Source organism: Lycium ferocissimum, chromosome 7, assembly GCF_029784015.1.
Source record: "Lycium ferocissimum isolate CSIRO_LF1 chromosome 7, AGI_CSIRO_Lferr_CH_V1, whole genome shotgun sequence".
NCBI classification, from domain to species: Eukaryota; Viridiplantae; Streptophyta; class Magnoliopsida; order Solanales; family Solanaceae; genus Lycium; species Lycium ferocissimum.
In genome coordinates, this window is record NC_081348.1 from 11,713,178 (window position 1) to 11,736,120 (window position 22,943).

At 38.0% G+C, this 22,943-nt stretch overlaps 1 protein-coding gene across 1 annotated transcript; it reads left to right on the forward strand.

Annotated features, from left to right (window-relative positions):
• The first annotated feature begins 11,139 nt into the window (after nucleotides 1–11,139).
• LOC132061921 (uncharacterized) lies at nucleotides 11,140–14,189 on the forward strand. The gene is made up of 3 exons (XM_059454596.1): nucleotides 11,140–12,174; nucleotides 12,342–13,723; nucleotides 13,820–14,189. The coding sequence occupies exons 1-3, from the start codon at nucleotides 11,140–11,142 to the stop codon at nucleotides 14,187–14,189; spliced, it is 2,787 nt and encodes a 928-aa protein (XP_059310579.1).
• Nucleotides 14,190–22,943: the final 8,754 nt, after the last annotated feature.

The following is a 22,943-nucleotide window of genomic DNA, read 5'->3' on the forward strand; positions in this document are numbered from 1 at the left end:
TGGTCATGCGAAAAGCGACCAATAAGAGAGGACTCCAACATGTTTCCAGCCAATAGGATATCTCCACGTGTTTTAATACTTTTTTGTTGTGTCTAACTCTTTGCGTATTTGATGGACAAAAGAAATGTTTCAGGTATCTGGGCTCGACAATGGAATTTGGGCTGCTACGATAAGTCTCAGGTTTGGTCTGAAATTTTGCACGAAAGTGGTGTCTCCAAAAATGTCTGGTCTTGAATTTTTGTTCTCGCTTAACAAATTTTTTAAGAAATGACTTTAATTTGAAAAAAATTAATGTTACCCATCATGCATAAGTTTTAGCTTTTGCTTATAAGGCAGAACTTGTGATTAATTGAGCAAAATCATTGCATTGGAATATCCTAAATTATTATGATATATTATGGGGAAAAAGACATACAATGGCCAACAGGTCAAAGTAATCCCACATTTGAGCCTAATACCTTCAGCTGGCTGGCTGGCCCAAACTATTTCCAAGCGCTGGCCGGTCCAGCAGCCCAAACACCTTTTTAAAAAAAAAAAAAAAGACTTTCTGGATCTACTAAAAAATAGGACTATTTGTGGCGATTAAAGATCAACTTCTTTTTTTTTTTTTTCCGGGAAAAGGGCCTAAAATACCCTTGAACTATTGAATTTGGTGCAAAAATACCCTCCATCCACCTTTAGGGTCTAAAATACCCCTGACGTTAACCTTTGGGGCCTAAAATACTCTTATTTTTAACGGACCCATTTCATTTATTAAGTGGCACCCTTTGATTGGTTGACAATTTAATTAACTTAAAATAATTAATCTCCCCATCTAACCTGATCCAACAAATAAAACCCGACCCGCCCTAATTAAATTCCTATTCCACCATATAAAAAAAACATACAAACCCAGGTCATTCAAACCATATAAAAAAAAAACCCACGAACCCATTCCATTACAAATCGCGAATTGTGGTGCTTCAATTATGATGGTTCATTTTTTATCTAAATTATTTGTGATTTTTAGCATTTCACTCTGCATATCAACTGTATTCTTGATCGACCTTGTTATTTATGTGACTCTGATATATATTTTTTTGCTGATGATACCACATCACCCAAAATTATGTGAATTTCCAGTTCCATGACTTTTATCTTCATCTTCTGTTACTGCTTATGATGAGTTGTGATATTGTGAAGCCAATTACCATACCCGTGTACCATATGAAGTAAGGTTTTAGTAAACGTTATGAATGTAGAGATTACTGAGCTTAACATGTCAAAATTTGAGTACAAATTATTGTTTGTTCTCTTTGAGTTCACGATTTGTAATGAAATGGGTTCATGGATTTTTTTGATATGGTTTGTAATGACCTGGGTTCATATGTTTTTTTTATACGGTGGAATGCAAATTTAATTGGGACGGGTCGGGTTTTATTTGTTGGATCGGGTTAAATGGGGGTATTAATTAGTTTAAGTTAATTAAATTGTCAACCAATCAAAGGGTGCCACGTAATAAATGAAATGAGTCCGTTAAAAATAAGGGTATTTTAGGGCCCAAAGGTTAACGTCAGGGGCATTTTAGGCCCCAAAGGTTAACATCAAGGGTATTTTAGGCCCCAAAAGGTGGATGGAGGGTATTTTTACACCAAATTCAATAGTTCAAGGGTATTTTAGGCCCTTTTTCCTTTTTAGTGGCAATTAAAAAAGTGTCCACTAAAGGTTAAAATTCATATTGAGCCTTCAACAAATATTCCAAAACATATACAATATGTGTATACTTACACAGTGATTGAATTTTCAAAAAATGTTCCAAAACATGTATAATATGTGTATATTTATATGTTGATTGGGCCTTCAAGAAATATCTCAAAACATGTATAATAATTCTTATGATACATTTTCTATACATATACAGTAGGAATATACATATTCTATATAACAATGATACATTTTATATACTAAAGTAACCATCATCGGAAACTTAACAAACTAAAATACATCAATTACAAACTAATAAAATTAGTAAGTATACATTAATTATACATTTATTAAACATAAATTATACGTTAATTATACATAAATTATACGTTAATTATACATTTATTATACACAACAATAATGATACAGTTTCTATACATATGATACATTTTCTATACATATACAGTAGTGATACATATTCTATACAACAATGATACGGTTTCTATACGTATATGTATGATATATTTTTTATACGTATGATACACTTTCTATACAAGAATGATACAGTTTATATACATATGCTGGAATTATATATATACTTTCTATACAAGAATGATATAGTTTATATACATTTTCTATACAAGAATGATACAGTTTATATACACTTTCTATACAAGAATGATACAGTTTATATACATATGCTGGAATTATATATACACTTTCTATATAAGAATGATACACTTGATATACACTTCTATACAAGAATGATACAATTTGTATATTGTATATGTATGATACATTGTCTAGACGTATGATACACTTTCTATACAAGAATGATCCAGTTTCTACATAAATTATACAACAATGGTACATTTTCTATACTTATGTATGGAATATGTGTAATATGTGAATCATTAATGTATAATCAATTTATAACTAATGTCTAATATATGTATGATTAGTGAGTATACGTTGATGATACATTTATTATACACAAATTACACAATAATGATACAAACCTATGATACATTTTCTATAGATATACGGTAGGGATACATATTCTATACAACAATGATACTTTTTTATACGTATGATACATTTTTTTATACATAGTTGATCTTTAGTGGCTTTTACGAAAAAAAATAATTAATCTTTAGTCGCCACAAATAGTCCTCTTTTTTTTTGCAACGAACTTTTAGTGGCGACTAAAGTCCCCACAAAAGGTCACGCTGGCTACACTTTGGGTTTGGAGAAACATGGGCCATCCGGTGGAAATAGTTTGAGCCGGATGGCCCTTTATATCCTTTTCCCTATATTATGAGCTTGATTATGCCAGTAGGCCCAATACTATATCTCATCAGGCAATTTGCACGATTGGCCTTATTCAGTGGTGGTCTTTAATTTTTTGCCTTCAAATTGGTGGTCCTTAATTTTTTCCTTCGCTAAAAATTTCTGGTTTTGGGTTCGAACCCTTGCTCAGTCAAAAATTAAAACATAAAATTCACAAGGCATTTGCTACCTTCAGGCAGAGTTTCAAGTTAGAGGTTTGCATTAAGGCAATTTGTTTTTTTACGAAGTTGGAATTTTGCAAAACTCTGCCTTAAGGCCTAACTTTTGTCCGAATAGGCATAATTTTGCTACGAAACTCTGCCTTGCGAATTTTTTTTTAACTGAGCCGGGATTCAAATCCCAAACCTCATGGTATTAGGCGAAGGACAAAAATTAAAGACCACCAATTTGAGGAGCAAAAATTAAAGACCAGTGCCTTTGAAGGGCAATCCGCACAAAAAAATGTATCTCATCCTACTTTCTGGCTCTACCTTGAACAAGGTTTTGTGCGGATTTTCCTTCATATGGACTGGTCTTTAATTTTTTCCCCTCAAATCATTAGTCTTTAATTTTTGTACCTATTTCTCATTTAATAAAAATTTATGGGCCAAAGTATCTGGTCTATGAAACCAGAGATTCTGGGTTCGAACCTTAGCACGGTAAAAAAAAAAAATCGCAAGGCAAGGTTTCATAGAAAATATGCCTATTTGGGCAAAGTTACATAGAACTTATGCCTTGTCCGTCATAGTTGTGTAGAAATTAAGTTTAAAAGTTTACACCATAATGTTAAATTTATATCACTCGAATCTTACTGATATATTTAATTAGAAAATTTATCGGCGCTTCGCGCGGTCATAAAAGAAGAATTGATGATTGAATTTGTTAATAATCTTTTTCTAATATTTGGAAAAACATAGATTCATGTAAATGGATATTAAAAATATTTCAACGTAAATTAAACAACAGGATCATGACACCAAACGACAGGAAATTAGTGTAAGATGAATATATATTTTCATCTAAAAGCGAAGCATATATATATATATATATATATATATATATATATATATATATATATATGTATGTATATTATTTTAAAAGCATGAATATAAATGTTGGTTGACCAAAATATCCTTCAAATATTGAATGACTTTTATACCCTTTTAGTATGATTTACGATATTTTGTATATTTTGATAAATAGAAAAAATTACATAGTTGACAATAGAATTTAAGACAAAGACTACTTCTCAATTTCGATTACCAATCTAATTAAGTAAAGAGTTTGTAGTATCATGTTTAATTAGGAAGACATGCAACGAATAGCCTTATTTGGGTAGGAGTAATTTTGCACGTTTAATTAAGAAGATATCCCACCAGTAGCCTTATTTGCCCAGGATAATTCTGTGATCGAAAATTGCTTTGTCCGTATTAAATTTAAAATTTTAAAAATGATTAGGTAATTGTAGATCATATTTTAATAGGCTTAGGTATTTTTAGATTACCTCATATGTTTAGTCTTAAAAGATAGAATAGAATTTTATTAAACTAAAGTAAAGTATTTATTTTAAGACAAAGAGTGCAGTAAATGTTGGACAAAATTATCCTAAAGATTCTATCCAATATCTAGGACTTTGAATTCCTAATCAACTAATAAAAAAATATTACTAAACTAGGCAACATTTTTTTTATTTTATATTTGATAAAAATAGCTGTCTATTAATATTTATAGATATAGATAATAAATAAATTTCTTACTTTTGTATTCAAGTATTTAGCTCAATATAAAAATGATACAATTTACAGGCACTTATCTTATTTTTAGTAATAATATTTAACTCATTATTGTTAATTTAAAATTTTAATTTGACTATATAATAATATGTTCATTTGCTTGGTGAGTGTCATGTCATATTTTCAGTACAAAATATAAGAATTCAAGTGAGATTTGCTTTTTAGTTAATTTGACCTAAGTTGGATGACTTTTATGTAACAAAAATTTGAAAAGCGATTTTTATGTGATAAACTTTAAGCTGGATGACTTTTACGTAACAAAAAATAGAAAATCTTTTTTTAGTCATAAAATTTAAGTTGGATGACTTTTATGTTATAAATAATAGAAAAGTGACTTTTGTGGATAAACTCAAAATTGAATGACCATAGGTTAGGATAGTTTTGTGTAATTAATACAGGTATGCTTAAATAAAATAGGACTATGAGAAAAAAACAAGAATAGCTAGTATAAAATTGATTGATTATCTTTTGTAGGTCGGTGTGTATAAATTTTTTATGTTGAAGGAAAATAAAATAGTAGAAGCTGTTTCTTCGTATAAACCTTTAATCGTGAAAATTACTATGAAATCAAAAAATTTTACGGCGACGGGAGGACTTGATTTTTCAGATAAGTATTATATTTTACTTTTGAGATCAACTTCAATTTATTTAAAATAAATAATAAATATTCTTAAAACAGAAAGGTATTGTTATGATATAATTTTGTTTATCAACTATTTTCAACACTTTTATATTTGTAAATGACAATAAATAAACTTAATCTTTAGTATTAGATTATCTTAGTCGTAACATGTTTCCCCATATGAGAAAAAGAAGAAAAATATATATATATGCCGGGAACATAATTTTCAAAGAAGTTAAGTGATTGAGGTTGAAATGTAATTATAGACAATATTACCTAATATATTTTGCGATGATTGAGGTTGATAGGAAATAATGTGCAAAACACATTTATTATAATGCATTTCACAGTATCTGAAGCAAGATATCTTCGTGCAAAGCACGAACATAGAGACTTGTATTATTATAAAAGCGTGAATATAAATGTTGGTTGACCAAAATACCCTTCAACTATTGGTCGACTTATATACCCTTTGAAATTTAAATATTCTTAGCGTGAATATAAATGTTGGTTGACCAAAATACCCTTCAACTACTGGTCGACTTATATACCCTTTGAAATTTAAATATTCTTAGCGTGAATATAAATGTTGGTTGACCAAAATTGTTATATCCCGTATTTTGTACATTGGGATATTCCGAGCTAACAGTGATAAGTTAAGGACAAGACTACTTCGGGATGCGAGGTAGAGACTTTTAACCTCCGATTTTGTTTTAAGGCACAAGTTGCTTATAATTTTATTGGTATGGAATATTAAGGAAAATTAGGAGTTAAAAGTGAATTATGGAAAGTTAATTTCTTCATGAAGAAGCCTTAGGTGGCCGTGTGGTGTGGGGCCCTCCCCCCCCCCCCCCATTGGGTTGGCCAAATTTGATTAGTTCAAACTATGAGATGTACATGTGTTCACCTTATATTTGTAAGGGCCATATATATATATATATAGATGGTGGATGACAAAGCAAGAATTATTCATTATTTCAACTCTAGAAATTTGGAGAAGCTTGGAGAAAAAAAATGGAGGACCATTCGGCCATGCTAGCCGAATTGGTGCCATGAGAATTGATCAAGAAAAATAATTTTCTTCTAGTATTCCAACCAATTGGAAGGCCCTTATTAACGTGGAGTAGTTGTTGGAGCAAGCAAAGCATTCGTTTTTGCAAGGCACAAACTCTAGCCGAGGGAGGAGTTAAGTGGAAAAGGTAAGATTCAATCCTCCTTTACATGTGTTATGGATGGTTTGTGCGTGTTGTAGTATGTAGAAATGGATGAAATTCATAAAGTCATGTGTGTTGGTGTTGTGGCCGAATAGGGGCTGCTTGGATATAGAAGGAATGAACTAAATTCACTTAGTATTTTTGGTTGTTGTTGTTGTGGATTCTATGATGAAAATGAAGGTTTAATGGTTCAAGTTGAAGTTGTAATCGTTGTGGGCTGTTTTGGAAGCTAATGTGATTTTAATATAGTTTCTTGTATTTATGAGAATGATGTTGTTAACGTGTGGATTGTTGATGTAGTTCATGAATTTTGAAGAAAGAAATGTGTTGTTGTTATTCCCATTGAAGTTGGAAGGTTTCGGGTTATGTTGTATGTTGGTTGGGTTGTTTTGAATATTGTGCGGATTGTTTGAAGTGTTCTTGAGTCTTGTTTGAATGGTTTCGGATTAGTACTTGAATGTGTGAGCATTAGTGTTGGCTTGATTGTATGTGGTTGATTTGAATGTAAATGAAATGCCGTCGAATTATATAAAAAGGAATTACTAACGTTAGAATACTTTTTGAATTAATTGTTGATGTTGTTGGTATGGTTGTTGGTATTGTTTTCAACTCGGGGTTGTTGAATTTAGAGGGGAAATGCTGCCCAAATTTCTGTAAATAAAGTGATAGCTTGGGATTGAATTCCTAAGTACCTATGACTAATGGTTAGTATCTAACGACGTTGTTGTAGATCTTGAGAGCGAGACTTAAGTTCGGATTAGCTTAGGAAGCGGACAAGGTATGTAAAGCTTATCCTTTCTTTCTTTTGGCATGTCCTAGATGTAAGTATGATACGATACGAGCCTTGGGGTAACTTTATTCTTACGATCCGAGCATGTCTACGATCCTTATTCACTTCTTGATATCCGCACTCTTAATGTAGTCGAGCTATTTCCCTCGAGTCTTTTGTATGTCTGGATAATGAATGTTGCATAAAGAGTTTTTATTCCTAAAGTGTTCTATAACGTATAATGTCCCTAACTTTCATATATGGTCTCGGATTGCTATGATATGTTCGTAGAGGATTCTATAATGAATAATGCCCGTAACTTTTATGGGCGGGCTCGGATTGGCTTGATACATGTTTATGATCCACGAGACATTATGTGACATATTTCGTAATGATATTTCAAAGAGTCCTAAGTGTGACTATTATTCGGATGCTCGAGCGTTGATTTGTCTACTTACCTATCGAGTCCAAAAGATGATTTATGTGCATATGGTTTCTCACTACTCGCTCGTGCATACCTTTGTTGTTACATCTTTCACCGAGTCCCGGCCGGGTATGTATTCGTGCGCGATCTCTTTGCATTGTTCACCGAGTCCCTCACTAGAGGGCCGGGTACGGTATATGATGATATGATGATGGCGCCAGCCCACAGGATGGGCCGAGTATGATATACATGATGGAGACATGATCTCGTTCACCGAGTCCCTCACTAGTAGGCCGGGTACACGTATATATATGATTACTTCACCGAGTCCCTCACTAGAGGGCCGGGTACGGTATATATATGATTACTTCACCGAGTCCCTCACTAGAGGGCCGAGTACGGTATATATATATATATGATGACATGATGATATGATGATCTTATTTACCGAGTCCTCACGCGAGGGCGGGACACGTTATATATGCATATGTACATGATGATGATTTACTTATGTTTCTAAGTCCCATAATAATTTGGATATGATGTTGATACGCATGATCTATGTTTCAGAGGCAAGCCTTATGATTTTCTATACTCCTTATGTCGGCATAATCCTGTTCTTGTATTTCATGCTTTACATGCTCGGTCACGTATTCGTCCGACCCCCTTTTTCTTCGGAGCTGCGTTTCATGCCACGCAGGTGTACACAGATGAGTAGAGGCTATTAGTAGAAGATGTTCCAGCTGGATTGGCGAGCTCCATTTCCTCCCGGAGTGCTGCCGAGTCAGAGTATCTCTGTTATGATATCTTGAGTTATGTTAGAGACTTTGCAGACAGAGTCACGTGTATGACATGTCAGATTTGTAAGCGGCTCTGTAAGCCGATATATCATTATGCATTATGTTACAGATTTCATATGTATACAGATTTTCCTTGATTTGAGAAAGACGAAAGCCATGTTTTTTTTTTTAAAAAAGCTTTCATTATGCACTCATTTCATGATTTAAGAGTCCAATAAGATTATGAGTATAACGAGAGTTAGCGGGTTCGCTCGGCCCTAAGTAAGGGTCGGGTGCCCATCATGCCCTATCAAGTTGGGGTGTGACAAAAATACCCTTCAAATACTAATCGACTTATATACCCTTTGAAAGTTAAATATTCTTCAAAGAAGCAATTTAGATTTGGATAAAATTGTAAAATTTCAATATCTTCCAAATATGAATTTGCATGGACTTCTACGTGCCAAATAAGTGTCCAAATCAAGTCATGCATTTGAATATGAATTGGACTCTTTTCGCTAAAGCCAATCGGATAATTCCATTGTTTCTTTCGCACTTTTATTGGCTATGAATATGTAAGACATTTCTTTTCTTAGTTTTTTTGTCAACATACAGAATCCTTATCATGCCTTATCTCTTGAATATTCGTTGTTGAAAGGAGTGAAATTTGTCAAACTACCTCAATTCACCTTAAAATAGGAAAACAACTGGCTGCATTGGAACACTATATAGTATATAACTACCATCCCTAATATATTCATTGTAAAACTACAGATCCTAAACTACTACAAACTTCAGTGCTTAGGATTTAAGATATTCTCTTGCTTTTCGGTCACTGCGAATGACAATGAAATTTTTTGTACAACTTCTTGGAGAGTCTTATATTGAAGTGTATGGGTTTTGATAATCGTTTACTGTATTGGCTCATGATATTAGGTTTATGGATCTTACGATATACATTAACAAAATAATTCAGGTATATTATGTTATAATTTGAAGAAGTAGCATGATATAACAAATTGATAAGTCGTGGATTTTAGGGCTTTTTATATCCACTACTTATACTTTTTGAGTAGTCTTTTCAAGTGTTTTTTCGTGTGTTCTCAGGTTTTTGTGAGTCGAGGACAAAAGAGGGACAAAATGGAACAAAAAGAGCATAAAGTTGCGGCAAATATGCGGCACCGCAAAGTGGACTTGCGGCCGCATCTTTTGCCCAGAGAAATGACAGTGAGCTGAGAAAAGATCATCAACTTGAGATGAGAATGTGGCACCGCAACTTCGGAGTTGCGGTCGCATCTTGGAGGCCAGAACTCCCAGTAAGCCAAGTTACATGCCTAAACTTGCGAAGCAGATGCGGCACCACAAACTCAAGTTGCGGCCGCATCTTCAGAAGGACCAAGAAGAATTGCTGAGTGTTCTGCGGTCGCAAACTCAAGTTGCGACCGCAAATTGGGATCGCAACTCGTGAATTTGTCCGAAATTTGACTTTTTGTCCTCCCTTTATAAATACTTATACCTAGTGCTCTCTACACATTATTGAATATTCTCCACTTTTCACTTTTCAGTTGTCTTTTAGCATAGAGAAAGCTTTGAATATCATTTATTGTGGAAGCTTTTAAGAAGATTCTCCATCTTTTTGTCATCTTCTTCATTAACATTATTGTAAGCTCCATGAATATTCTCTTTGCTACTATTTTTTATTTAATGAGTATGAGTAGCTAAATCATTTAGCTAAGGTTGTGGGACCAAATGTGTTAGTTGTGTTATCGGGTTTTGCATTCAACTTCCATTTATGTGTGATGATATTTTTCTATTTTCATTCTTTAATGCCATTTAATGGTGTACAACATTATTTGTACCTATTCACTTTTCCTTTGCTTGAGAAAGAAAGGGGAAGTTAGGAAAAGAGTAAATAGCAAGGATTTGAGGCTTATAAACCACATCTAATAACTTGAGCTAGAGATAGGAGAGTTACTTGAGATAAAATGGGTGTTCATATTTTTCACATTCTAAGGCTTGAGGAAGCTTAGTAATGATCTTTATCAATTTGGTTGAGAAACTTTTGATAAGCATTTGTATCCCATATTTAATTACATCTACACATATAAAGGAGTTGGATTAATACCCAGTTGCATTACTTTCCATTGGAACCACAACCTTAGTGCCTTTAGTAATTGTTAATCAAAAATCAAGCATTCTCTTACCAATGATCATGACAAATATTAAAACCAAACTTTTTGTACATTCCTGTCTCTAGAAATATAGACTATTAGTCAAGCGTTACACTTAACGAGTTTATTTCTTCATTGTATTCTCTGTGGGATTCGACCCAACCTTGTTGGGTTCTATATTTGACAACGACCGCTTACTCGTATTTCTAAAGGTGTAATTTGGGCGTATCAAATTTTGGCACTGCTGCCGAGGAATACGGTCTAGAAATTTACTAACTAATGTAAAACTTTGCTTTTACTCTTTATTTCTCTTCTTATTTTTGTTTGTTATTGTTGTTGTGTTGGCTCAGGTGCAATGGGTGATAACATGGATGAAGATGAAATGATTGTGGAACCGGGTGATGCAGCTGCTATTCGCTCAGCTCCAGTGCAAGGAAATGAGAGTTTCCTTGTTAACACTACTATGTTGCACCTGCTCAACACCAAGGGCTTATTTGGGGGTCTACCAACGGATGACCCGAATAGGCACTTAAAGAATTTTCTTGGGGTTTGCACCACTAATGTGCATCCAAATGTCTCCGTCGAGACGGTTAGGTTGAGGCTCTTCCCATTCTCTCTCACGGGTGAGGCCACCGTATGGTTCGATGATCTTCCAGCCGGTTCTATTACTACATGGGTGGAGTTGAACGAGGCATTCCTTAAGAAATTCTTCCCTCCTTCTCGGATGTTACAACTCCGTGACGAAATCAACAACTTTCGTCAACTTCCAACCGAAGCTCTACACGAGGCTTGGACTCATTTCAAAAAGAAAGTAAAGAGTTGTCCAAAGCATGGGTTGCCCGATAGTGTTCTTCTCCAAACATTCTACCGATCACTTGACACGGTCAACAAGTCGGTGGCAAATAATATTGCGGGTGGTTCTGTGATGGAAAACTCTTATGCGGTGATGAGTGCTCTCCTAGATAAATTGACAGAGACCACTAGGGAGACGGAAGTGGATGGAGGAGGTCCTTCCAAAATTGTCTTGTCTAGGGAGATAATAAAGAAGGAAGAAGAGAGAGATGAGACCATGGCAAAGTTGGTTACCCAAATGGATCTTCTCACTAAACATGTGTTGGGTGGAGGCTCCAAGCGAGTAAATGTAGTAGGATCTTGTGAAGGGGATTCTATGGATGAGCAATGCTTCCAAGTGTGTGAGGAGAAAGACAACTTTATCAACAATCAAGCGGGGGTTCCCATCCAAACTACCAAGGTCCTAATCAAGGATCTTGGCGGCAAGGTCAATGGAATCAAGGTTGGAACAAGGATAGCGGAAATCAAGGGTGGAGCAAAGATATTGGGAATTCTCATTGGTGGGACAACAATCAAGGGGGTTATAACAACAATCAAGGTGGTTATAACAACAATCAAGGTGGTTACAATAACAATTACAACAACCACCGAAGCTCAAATCCTTATGTCCCACCAAAGGGAAACCAAATTATTTCAAGTCAACCATCCATTAGCGACCTCGCTAGTTCTAAAATGGAAGATATGCTATCAAGAGTGTTGAAAAAGGTGGAGTCAACCGATTCTTTTTACAAAGAAACAAGGGACGAAATGAAAAGCTTGGGGCAAATCATAGGTTTTCATTCAACAACCATCAAGCAATTAGAGTCGCAACTTGGCCAAATCTCGGCTACTCTCAACCAAAGGAAAAAAGGCACACTCCCTAGTGATACAGTTGCAAATCCATGGAATGATAATGATCATAAATGCCATGAAATAACTACTAGGAGTGGAAAGACAATTAGGGGAGAGGCATTGGTGAAAGACGATATGGTGGTTGATGATGAGAAAATGGTTGAAGAACCCATTGTTGTTGAGGAAGAAGTGACTCCAAAGAAGAAGTGGGCTAGTATTGCAAAGCCTATTATTGTTGAAGACGGTCCGAAAATTGATAATGCTTTAAAAGGAGAGGAAGCGGTAGATGAGGTGCAAAGGGATTTACCGCTCGTTCCAAATCCTCCTCCTCCTTTTCCTCAACGATTGGCAAAGAAAGCGGGTGATGAAAAATTTCTCAAGTTTATCGAGAGATTGAAAGGGATTTCATTTAACATTCCCTTGGTGGAAATACTAGAACAAATGCCCGGTTATGCCAAATTCATGAAAGATATTGTAACCAAGAGAAGACATGCTAGTTTTGAAATCGTAGGAGTTACACATCATTGTAGCTCTATTGTGATGAAGGCCTTAGTTCAAAAGAAGGAAGATCTAGGAGCTTTCACCATTCCTTTCACAATTGGGATGTATAAATTTGCCATAGCACTATGTGATCTTGGAGCAAGCATGAACTTGATGTGGCATTCTATTTTCAACAAGTTGGGTTTGGGCACTCGCCGACCCACAACAATGAGATTGCTAATGGCGGATAGAACCGTGAAGAAACCGGTTGGTATCCTCTATGATGTGCTTGTGAGAGTTGATCGATTCATTTTTTCGGCCGATTTTGTGATCTTGGATTGTGAAGTTGATTTCGAGGTGCCCATAATCTTGGGAAGACCTTTCTTGGCCACGAGGCGTGCTCTTGTAGATGTGGAGAGGGGTGACCTAAAATTTAGAATGAATGATAAAGAAGTCACTTTCCATATTTGCAAGTCAATGAAACAATCGGCGGATATGAGTGTTGTGTCGGTTATTGATACAATCGATGAAGCCATGGATACAACCGTTGAGCATGAACATATGGGTGATATGTTGGCGGCGGTGATAATGAACTATGAGGGGGAAGATGAAGAAGAGTTCAAGGAGACGGTTAATGCATTGATTGGGTTGGGGTCATACCACTACAATCCAAAGAAGCTTGATCTTGATTTAGAAAACCGAGCAACTCCTCCCGCAAAGCCCTCTATTATTGAGCCTCCTACTTTGGAACTCAAACCTCTTCCTTCACACTTGAGGTATGAATTTCTTGGTCTTAACAACATATTGCCTGTGATTATTTCCGCCCGGTTGACGGATGAGCAATGAGAAAGGTTGTTAGTAATCTTGAGAAGATACAAAAAAGCTATTGGTTGGTGTATTGCGGATATCCAAGGGATTCCGCCCGGTATTTGTACTCATAAAATTCAACTTGATGAAGAATGTGAGCCAAGTGTTGAACATCAAAGGAGGTTGAATCCTCCTATGCAAGAGGTTGTGAAGATCGAAATCATCAAGTGGTTAGATGCCGGTGTTGTGTACCCTATATCGGATAGCTCTTGGGTTAGTCCGGTTCAATGCGTGCCCAAAAAGGGTGGAATCACCGTGGTTGCAAATGCTAAAAATGAATTGATTCCCACTCGCACGGTCACCGGATGGCGGGTTTGCATGGATTATCAAAAGTTGAACAAATGGATCAATGGCATTCATGGATCAAATGTTTGATAGGCTTGCGGGAAGGGATTATTATTGTTTTCTTGATGGCTATTTTGGGTACAACTAAATCACCATTGCTTCCAAGGACCAAGAGAAAATCACTTTCACTTGTCCTTATGGGACCTTTGCTTTTAAAAGGATGCCCTTTGGGCTATGTAATGCACCCGCAACTTTTCAACGTTGCATGATGTCTATTTTCTCCGACATGGTTGAGGAGTCCATTGAAATCTTCATGGATGACTTTTTCGTGGTGGGGGATTCCTTTGATGAATGCTTGGAGAATCTTGCCCAAGTATTGAAAAGATGTGAAGAGACGAACTTGGTTCTAAATTGGGAGAAGTGTCACTTCATGGTGAGAGAAGGTATTGTCTTGGGGCATAAGATTTCGAAAAAGGGGCTTGAGGTTGATCAAGCTAAAATTGAGGTTATTGTCAATCTTCCTCCCCCAATCTTTGTCAAATGTGTTCGTAGCTTCCTTGGGCATGTCAATTTTTATAGAAGATTCATCAAGGATTTCTCAAAAATAGCCAACCCTCTATGCAAGTTGTTGGAGAAGGAGTCGAAGTTTGTATTTGATGATGCTTTTTTGAGGGCGTTTGAGGGCTTGAAAGAGAAACTCACATCGGTTCCTAGCATCATTGCTCCGTATTGGTCTCAACCCTTTGAGTTGATGTGTGATTCAAGCGGATTTCTATGGGGGCCGTTCTTGGTCAAAAGCGTGATAAGATCTTCCACCCGATTTAGTATGCAAGCAAGACTCTAAATGATGTCCAAATGAATTACACGATCACCGAGCAAGAGTTGCTTTCTATTGTGTTAGCTTTCGAAAAGTTTCAGGCTTACTTGTTGGGAACCCATGTGATTGTTCACACCGACCATGTGTCTCTATGTTACCTCGTGACAAAGAAAGATACTAAACCGAGGTTGATACGTTGGGTCCTTCTCTTGCAAGAATTTGACTTTGAAGTCAAAGATAGAAAAAGTTGTAAAAATCAAGTGACGGACCATTTGTCTCGCCTTGAAGAGGGTGGGCGTCCATTGGATGGCCTTGAAATAAATGAATTATTCTCGGATGAGAAAGTGATGGCGAGGTCATAGGATATGATTTCATGATATGCCGACTTTGCAAACTCTCCTGCTTGTGACATCATGCCGGAGGATTTGAACTTCCACCAGAAGAAAAAGTTCTTAAGTGACGTCCGAAAATTCTGTTGGGATGAAACATATCTATTCCGGGTTTGCGCCGATAACATCATAAGGAGGTGCATACCTGAAGTATAAATGATGCCCATCATTTAAGCGTGTCACTCATCTCCGATAGGTGGACACCATAGTAGCACAAGAACGGCGGCCAAGGTTCTTCAAAATGGTTTTTATTGGCCTACCATCCACCAAGATGCTCATGAATTTGTGATAGCTTGTGACCAATGTCAACGCCATGGTAGCATCCCAAGAAGGCATGAACTCCCAATAACGCCGATTCTTGAAGTGGAGTTGTTTGATGTTTGGGGGATCGATTTCATGGGTCTATTTGTGAGTTCCTATAATAACTAGTATATCCTTGTGGCCGTGGACTATGTGTCTAAATGGGTGGAGGCCGTAGCGCTTCCTAACAATGAAAGAAAGTGTCACTGCGTTCTTGAAGAAGCACATCTTCACAAGGGTTTGACTCCAAGGGCAATCGTTAGTGATGGGGGCAGTCATTTTTGCAACCGGTTGTTCAAAGCACTTCTTGAGAAGTATGGCGTCAAGCATAGAGTTACTACCCCTTATCATCCCTAAACAAGTGGTCAAGTGAAAGTGTCAAATCGTGAAATAAAGAGCATCCTTTCCAAAACCGTCAATGCCAATAGGACCAATTGTTAAGAAAGTTGGATGATGCTCTATGGGCTTACCGAACAGCATACAAGACACCAATTGGCATGTCTCCTTATCAATTGGTGTTTGGTAAAGCTTGTCACCTTCCAGTGGAACTTGAACATAAAGCGTTGCGGGCTTTGAAAAAGTTGAAACTTGAATGGGGCGAAGCTTTGCAATTAAGGATGGATCAAATCAATGAGCTGGATGAATTCCGATTTCAGGCCTATGTGAGCTCTTTCATCTACAAAGCCCGCATGAAGCACTTCCACGACAAAAAAGATCTTGCAAAGAGAGTTTATCCCCGGGGATCGGGTGTTGTTGTTCAACTCAAGGCTCCGGTTGTTTCCAGGTAAATTGAAGTCCAAGTGGTCCGGGCCCTTTGAGGTAGCACAAGTGTTCCCACATGGAGCTATTGAGCTTATTGCCCCGGATAGAGAGCATTTCAAAGTGAATGGGCAAAGGGTTAAGCATTACTTTGGCTTACCTGATAATACAAAGACAATGGAGGTCACCTACCTCAATGAACCATAAAAAAGGTAAAACCGTCATGCCGCGATGTTAACTCAAGCGCTTCTTGGGAGGCAACCCAAGTTTTTTTTGTTTAATGTTTGCTTATACGCGTGTAGGATGCAGGGAATATAAATTCAAGGTGGACCCGTTGAAAGAATTGGAAAAGAACATGAGAAAATTACAGATGGGGGTGAATTTGCAGCCTTGATACGGTACCACATCTCGGGATGCGGTGAAAGTTTGCGGCCGCAAATTTCACCCCACAAAATGGCAGTGCCCAATGAAAAAAAAAGAAGTTTGCGAGTAATTTGCCGCCGCAACTTTGCTCAACCCAATCAGCCAGTACCACGCTAGGTAAGTGAAATTTGCGGTGGGAATGCGAGGTCGCAAACTTGATATGCGACCGCATTCTCCATGCAAACTCCAAAAAATATAAAAGGCTTGTTTTGAAACGTTTTCTCCTATTCTTTTCCCTCTAAGTTTCAAACGCGACTCCTGTGCCCTTTTGTCACCCCTAATCATAATTGCAAGCATACACCCCTTAAAACCGACCCAACCCCCTCCCCATCTTGTGTGTGGTGTGTCTATTGGATCGTAATCAACAATTTCCCGCTTGCCCATTTCTACTTTTGATCTATAAGGTATGTTACAAGGCTATTGACTTTTACTCTTTCAAATCTTGCAATCTAAGCATAGTAGTAGCCGATAACATTGCCTTGTAGCATTAGTGTGATTCGCGAAACGTTATTCCCATTTGTTCAATTTGATTTACAATGGTTTTGTGGGATTAATGTTCATATGTGGAAATTGTTAGATTAGGGGTAGGGATTACTTGTTAGTAGATTAAACATGTTGGTAATGCTTATTGGGATTGGGGGAATGGGGGATACTTGCTTGAAAATGGATAAAAATGCCTGGAGGTCATTTAAGCTTGAATTTTGGGGACGATGATGGATTTGCGGCCTCAAACTAAGTTGGCGGTCGCAAACTTAGTTTGCAGTGCCGCATCTCCATCGCATCCCATATTGAGTTGGCAGTGACCACGCCAAAAATCATGATTTGCGAGCAAGATGCGGCTCCGTATCTTGAGTTTACAAAGTTGCGGCCACGCAAACTCTGCTTTGCGGCCGCATCTTGTCTCTTCTTCCCTTGTTTTTTTTTCTATTTCCTGTGCATCATTGCTAGTTTACTGCTTTCTTAAAACCATAAAAACATCAACAAGATTTTCCTTTTTGGTTTTCTTAGGACCTAATGTTTGTTGACTGTACAGGATGACTGGACGCAAGAATTTGGCACAAAAGAACCCAGCCCCCCCATCCGGGAAGAAAAAAAGTTTACTTCTAGGTGCGGGGCCATCTACCAAACCCTCTACACCACAGCCGACTCCTGGGATAAGGCACTCCGGCCACTACTGATGATGTGATCCACCAGAGATTTGAGGCCCAGATTAAAAGGGGAGAGGGTCTCAGATGGGCAATAAAAGGGGTGAAGGAGCGTTATGACATTAAACGCTCCTTCAACATTGAGAAACGCATCATTCTTGCTGGGTTAGAAGATTCTTTTCCCAAGATCATGGAGCAATTGCACCAGCGAAATTGGATGGTGTTCACCAAAGAGCCCGGGAAGTTTATCCCCCAAATTGTCAAAGAATTCTACGCCAGCCTAGGTGTGAATATGGGCAAGAAAAAGAAAGCTGTGGTGGGTTGCACTATTAGAGGAGAGGCTATTCCCTTGTTCCACGAGGGGATCAACTTAGAATATTTTGACAACAAGGGCACACCTCACAGTGAATATGAGGACATGATTCAATCAAATGTGGCTGAAACCAAACGAGGCTGGTTAGCAGAAATCATAGCGGCTCCGAGCACTACTCCTCCGTGGATAAAGCCTAGGAAGGGTATTGAAAAGGTGACCCTAAATATTGAAGTAAAATTTTGGTTATCCTTCATCAAGAAGAGATTTCTGGCCGTCACATAATGAGACCCTAATAGGGATTCGCAAGGCCATTCTCATCGCGTGCATCATGACTGGGGTACACATTAATGTGGGTTGCATTATGTACCCCCACATTATCGATAGAGCTTGGCAGACATCTCGGTCCATCCCTTTCCCATGCTTGATCACTACTTTATGCAGGAGGCAGGTGCCGATGTTTAAAAGGGTTGACCGATAATGTGCAGTAGTTAGGATCGTAGATATTCTCTAGATGGAAGATGATGATAACCCCGAGAGCAAAAAGAAGAGGGCCCAGGCCCAAACCATTGATCTCACAGCAGGCTTAGAGGACCTTGCTAGGCCTGCCACTTTTGCCATCCCGATACCTTCGGGTCTTGCTTTAGCTGGGGTCCACCACTAGCACTGCTGTGGGGTCCACCACTAGTGACACTCCCCCACCTGCTATAGGGGCCCCACCTCGAAGCACACGCCCTCCCTCTGTTGATGATTTTTGGAACATGGCTCGGACTGTGGGGGTTGTGGATTCCAAAGTGACCCGCTTCATCCTCTCTCTTTCCGACATAATTTAAAAGGCGGAGGAGGAGTCCAACAGATAGTGGGAAGAGCCTGTGGTTAGTCTGGAGATGAAGGTAGAGAAGTTAGAGGCTGGTGAGACAGAGAGTGTGAAGGCGGTGATGACTGACTTTGCTCAGTTGTGCGCCGATTTCACAGCTTCCCGGACTCCACTATTTGAGGCGATGGGTACTGGGGTTGGATGGATACTGAGGAGGTCCATAGGTCTCAGCATGAGTCAGAGGCAGCAGAGAGTTCTTCGTATCACACCCCTGCCAGAGATGATCCATTAGATCTGGGTGAGGATGAGTATGAGGAGCTGGATGATATTGAGACACTGCCGGATGCTTCCCGAGAGCCACCGATGACATCGATAGCGGGCGATTACGCCCGCATGACCACTGTGTCGCTCGTACAGATGCTGAGCTTAAGCGCGACATGCAGATAGCGCGAGAGCACTCCCTTATGGATATGATGACCCCTGCAGGGAAGAGTACTAGTGCCACCTCCAATCCTCTACGGTTGGCAACACTTCAGCACCATCTGAGCCCACATCATCTACTATTGCTGCTACTAAGTCCACCACTGAGCACAGCACTGAGGTAGTTCGAGAGGCCACATGAGCGGTCACAGGGAATGCTTACTTCCTTTTGAGTGCTACTTGTTTATTGCATTAGGGACAATGCAGTGTTTTTAGTGGGGGTGGTACTCCTAGTGTCGTTTGATGGAGTTTTTGAGTCTTTTTGATATGATGTACCAGGGATACTTGTTACACCTTGGAAATTCCCGTTAGTGTACAGTGAATAGGCCAACGAAGGCTATGATGTATACGATGTTCGATAAGCAAGAAATAGCATTTGATAGTCCTAATTAAGATTTCCAAAGACATTGGAAGTATGAGACAAAAGTTGCTAAGGAAAGCGAATCATATGTAGTGTGTCGGGCAAGAATTTTGAGTATCGAGTTAATGACATTCTAATGATATTTTGGGAAAGAGTTATAACGTCCCTTAGATTGATATTGAAGTGTTAAACAAGTGTTAAGAAGGTTCCATAAGGATTGGAGGTCAAACGAGACGACGGAAGACGACTTCGGGAAAACTGTGAGTTGCACGGCCAATTCCACGGACCGTGTAATTTTGTACGAACTGTGGAAGGGTCCATGAAACTCCCAGAAGAGTTGGTGGCTGGGTGGTGGTGAACCACGACCAGTTCCACGGATAACATAATGTTCCACGGACCGTGAAAGTGTCCGTGGAAGTTCCGACGGGCTGAACAAGTTCCAATTATATAAGAGTGTTCCCGCTTCATTTATTTCATTCCACACACTTATTCAACCTCTCAAGACCTCTAGAAGGTTCCACTATCCACAAGAAAACAAAGGAAATCAAAGATCAATATCAAGAATTCAAGTGAATCAAGTGTATGAAATTCATCTAAGCTAAGGAATCTCAAAGAGTGAACTGAAAGTTTTGGTGTGTAAGAAGAGTATTCCACTCAAGACTTATTCTACCACTATCTAAGGTAAGTTTCATGGTATTTTCATGATGTTTGAAGTATTTATAAGTTGAAACACTTAGATTGTAGAAGAGTATAGAAAATGGGTCATAAATGGGTGAATAGTATCATTGTTGAGTAGTAGTTTGGATGAATCATGAATATGGATTTGTTGTGAATATGAATATGTTTTAAATGACATTTAGAACATGGAATAAGTATTATATGTGAAGAAACATGATAGTGAATTATGATCATGATTTTGGAGAATTGAAGGGAAATCGTGAAATGTGAGTAATGTAAATGAACGATGATTGTTGTTATGAATGTTTGGGAGTTGATGTGGAATATGGAGGGAGTCGTATAAACAAAGGAAATTCTGCCCAATTTTCTCTAGCTTTAGTAAGCACTTCTTTATAAATGTTTAGCTAATGTGGATGCGAACTTTCTTGAAGGTATAAACGTGGGCATTAAAGGAGGACAAGCAAGGGATAGATTAGTTAAACGATGAAGGTATGTGAGGCTAGCCCTTTCTTTCTAACGCATGAATCTTATGACATGGATTTCCTTCTTCTTCATGAGTCTCCTATTATCAAGAAACTAAGAGCCTATGTCCATAAATAGCCTTATGAGATAAGAGACACATTACGGATACGACAATGATAATGATGAGCTTAAGTCTAAAGATTATAGAGTTCATGATATGATGCTCCTACGAAGTTAATGGCGTTAACTATAATCTATTAATGTTTTCCTTATGTGCACTCACCTTAAAACGTTCGTCCCTCCAAGGTGAGATATGATGCTTATGATTACTCCATAAAGTAATCGGGGGTCCACGACCTTATGTCACCCTGACACAACTATAGTTGCCCTCAAGTTCTAGTGTATGTTCTGACGATAAATGTATAATGATGTTAAATTATGATAAAGCCATGATATGCCTATGAGATGAATAATAATGATAAGTATATGATATGGACGATGATATGATTCTACCGCGCCTAGATGGCCGGGCATGTCATCGCTACGGCGGGCTGCATACGATTACATCGCGCCTAGAGGGCCGGGCATGTCACCGCTAAAGCGGGCTGCTATGTATACACCGAGCCTAGAGGGCCGGGCATGACACCACTAGTGGGCGGCATATGATGGTTACCCGGACGCGAGTTAACGATGATGATGTATGTATGATAAGATGATGTATTCGCTATGGTATATATATATATATATACGTATGATATATGTATAAAATGTATCTATTCAAAGAGTACGTACGTGTTATGCCTTCATCTTATGCCTTATGATTTCTCTATTATGTTCATTTCATTCAGTGCCTTACATACTCGGACAATGTTCATATACCGACGTCCGTTATCTTTGGACGCCGTGTTCATCCCACAAGATTTGGAGGTGATCCAGTCTCGTAGGAGCTATTAGCTGATTTGAGAGCACTCCACTTTTTTCGGAGGTGCCACTGATTATTCTTTTGGTACATATGTGTGTGTATATATATATATCTATATATATATATATATATATATATATATATATATATATATCTTGGGCACGACGGGGTCCTGTCCCGTCCCTATGTTTAGTATTCTAGTAGAGGCTCGTAGATACGCAGTTATGGGTAATATGGTCTCACGGTTCCCCGTCACATGTATATGTTTGTATATTTATTATTTTGATAGCCGAAGGGCTTATGTATATAAAGGTAAATATATTTCAAATGAAGTTAGCCTTTCTATGATTTTGAGTACAAGAAATATGAATGAATGTATGATGTGTATAAATGAGTATAGCACGAGTGGTGTTCGGTGGTTAGCCCCGGGTACCCGTCATGGCCCTAGTCGGGTCGTGACAGTACTGTACATATGACCTGTGTTTTGACGGATAGTACTTATGTGTGTTGTTTTAAACATTGTAGTATTTTCATTATTGCATATGTGTTGTTGTGAGTTGCCCGTAGGTTGCTTGTGTTATTTTGTGGTATTAGCTATATCCTTGGCTTTTCTTAGCCGTGGTTCTTTTCCTAAGGATGCTAATGGTCTTTTGAACCCGGTATTTTTAGAAAGTTTTGAGTCGGCTTGTCCCAATGATAGATATTTGGGCGCTTTCTTAAGGGAACTAAGCCTTGTAGGGTTGGGATGTGAGCATGACTTGTTTGGTATCAATACAGTTATAATGTCACATAATATTGTGTACCCCTCCGAAAATTTTGAGCTTTAACAAGAATTGATGATCATGACAGCTTAGGCTTCACTTTGTTACTCTTGACTATTCAATTGGGTAAACCATAAATTGATCTTGTTTAGAAAGATATTGACTCATTTTAAACAATGAATGTGCCAGCAGTGGTGACGTTTTGTACTAACTTGTGTGA

Coding starts and splice junctions, on each gene's coding strand:
- LOC132061921 (XM_059454596.1), top strand. CDS start 11,140: ATGGGTGATAACATGGATGAAGATGAAATGATTGTGGAACCGGGTGAT. Junction 12,175..12,341: donor GGGTTATAACAACAATCAAG/GTGGTTATAACA, acceptor GTGTTGAAAAAG/GTGGAGTCAACCGATTCTTT. Junction 13,724..13,819: donor CCTCTTCCTTCACACTTGAG/GTATGAATTTCT, acceptor AATCTTGAGAAG/ATACAAAAAAGCTATTGGTT.